Source organism: Priapulus caudatus, unplaced genomic scaffold (genome assembly GCF_000485595.1).
Source record: "Priapulus caudatus unplaced genomic scaffold, Priapulus_caudatus-5.0.1 Scaffold253, whole genome shotgun sequence".
Classification (NCBI taxonomy): domain Eukaryota; kingdom Metazoa; phylum Priapulida; class Priapulimorpha; order Priapulimorphida; family Priapulidae; genus Priapulus; species Priapulus caudatus.
In genome coordinates this window covers 110,936-112,933 of record NW_014577314.1, presented here as the reverse complement: position 1 = coordinate 112,933, position 1,998 = coordinate 110,936, and the positions used below count along the sequence as shown (strand labels likewise).

At 45.0% G+C, this 1,998-nt stretch overlaps 1 protein-coding gene across 1 annotated transcript in view; it reads right to left on the bottom strand.

Moving 5' to 3' along the window:
- Positions 1-276: 276 nt before the first annotated feature.
- The window catches only part of LOC106808090 (E3 ubiquitin-protein ligase HECW2-like), a 30,257-nt gene continuing 28,535 nt past the window's right edge, over positions 277-1,998 (bottom strand). Inside the window, exons 24-25 of the mRNA XM_014810655.1 lie at positions 877-1,075; positions 277-461 (exon numbers count right to left, since the gene is read on the bottom strand). Coding sequence (XP_014666141.1) covers positions 350-461; positions 877-1,075 — 311 coding nt within the window. The 3' untranslated portion in view covers positions 277-349. The remainder of the gene's footprint in view (positions 462-876; positions 1,076-1,998) is intronic.

The window sequence follows — 1,998 nt, the reverse complement described above, 5'->3', positions numbered from 1 at the left end:
ATGGATGCTGTCCACTACATCGGTCCATCCGTCCGTCCGTCCCGCCGCACAACGACCACGTGGAGGAGAAGGAGGAGGAGGGGAAGAAGAGAGGAAGAGGAGGAGGAGGAAGAGGGAGGAGGAAGAGGAGGGAGGAGGACGAGGAAGAGGAGTAGAAGGAGGAGGAAGCAGAGCAGGAAGAGTAAGAGGAAGAAGAGCAGGAGAAAGAAGCAGAGGCAGAGGAGGCAGAGGAAAAGAAGTAGAAGGAGGAAGGAGTAGGAGGAGGAAGAGGCAGAGGTGGAGAAAGAGGAGGAGGATGAGGAGAAGGAAGAAGAGGAGGAGGAGGAAGACGAGGAGGAAGCCACGTTCACTACTCGACACCGAATGTGCTCGTCTCCTCGACTGCGAGGATCAGCTTCTCGAAGAGCATGGAGAAGTACATGTAGGGTGGCAGGTCGAGGCGGTTGAAGCATGTGTGAGCCCTGCAGGAGACAGAAGATCGCTGGCGTCAGTCTCACACGCTGTCAAAGACTGGCACCAGTCTCAAATATTGGTGGGTAGCCAGACACACGCTCACAGACACATACGCACGCACACGCACACATACACACTCATGCACACATGCACGCACACATAAACATGGTCCCACACAGGTACGCACGCACACACGCACTCACACACACATACACAAGCACCCACACACGCACTCACACACACATACACACGCACCCATGCATGCACACACCTACACACACGCGCACACACACGCACGCACTCACACTCACACACACGCACACGCACGCACGCACGCACGCACTCACACACACACATGCACACGCACCCATGCAGGCAGGCACGCACACACACGCACGTATGCACGCACGCATGCTGACGTACCGTGGGAGACTGCTGATGTTGCCCCACTTCTCGATGCAGAATCGCCGCGGCCCGTTGCTGCCCCGCAACGCTGCGAAGCCTTCGTAGGGGATGCTGGACGTTCCCGTGACAAACTGCAGCAGCCGTAGCCTCCGCTCGTTATCGAATCGCTCAATGGCCATCCAGAACCACTGTATCACTGGGTGTCCATCGTGGTAGCCTAACACATATACACACATGTAAACACACACATAATTATACACACATGTACACACACATATGCACACACATAAACACACATATACAAACACATAAACACATATACACACACAAAATCAAAGACATATATATTATACACACATAAACACACATGTACACACATATACACACGCATACACACACATACACACATATACACACACACATATATACACACATATATACACACATATACACACACATATATACACACATATACACACATATAAAAACACATAAACACATGGACACACACAAAATCAAACACATATATATTATACACACATAAACACACATGTACACACATATACACACGCATACACATATATACACACACACATATATACACACATATATACACACATATACACACACATATATACACACATATACACACGCATACACATATAAACACACATAAACACACATGTACACACATATACACACGCATACACATATATACACACATATACACACACATATACACACATATACAAACACATAAACACATGTACACAGTACACACACAAAATCAAACACATATATATTATACACACATAAACACACATGTACACACATATACACACGCATACACATATATACACACATATACACACACATATACACACATATACAAACACATAAACACATGTACACACACAAAATCAAACACATATATATTATACACACATAAACACACATGTACACACATATACACACGCATACACATATATACACACATATACACACACATATACACACATATACACACGCATACACATATGTACACACACAAAATCAAACACATATATATTATACACACATAAACACACATATATACATGCATACACATATATACACACATGTACACACATGTACACACAT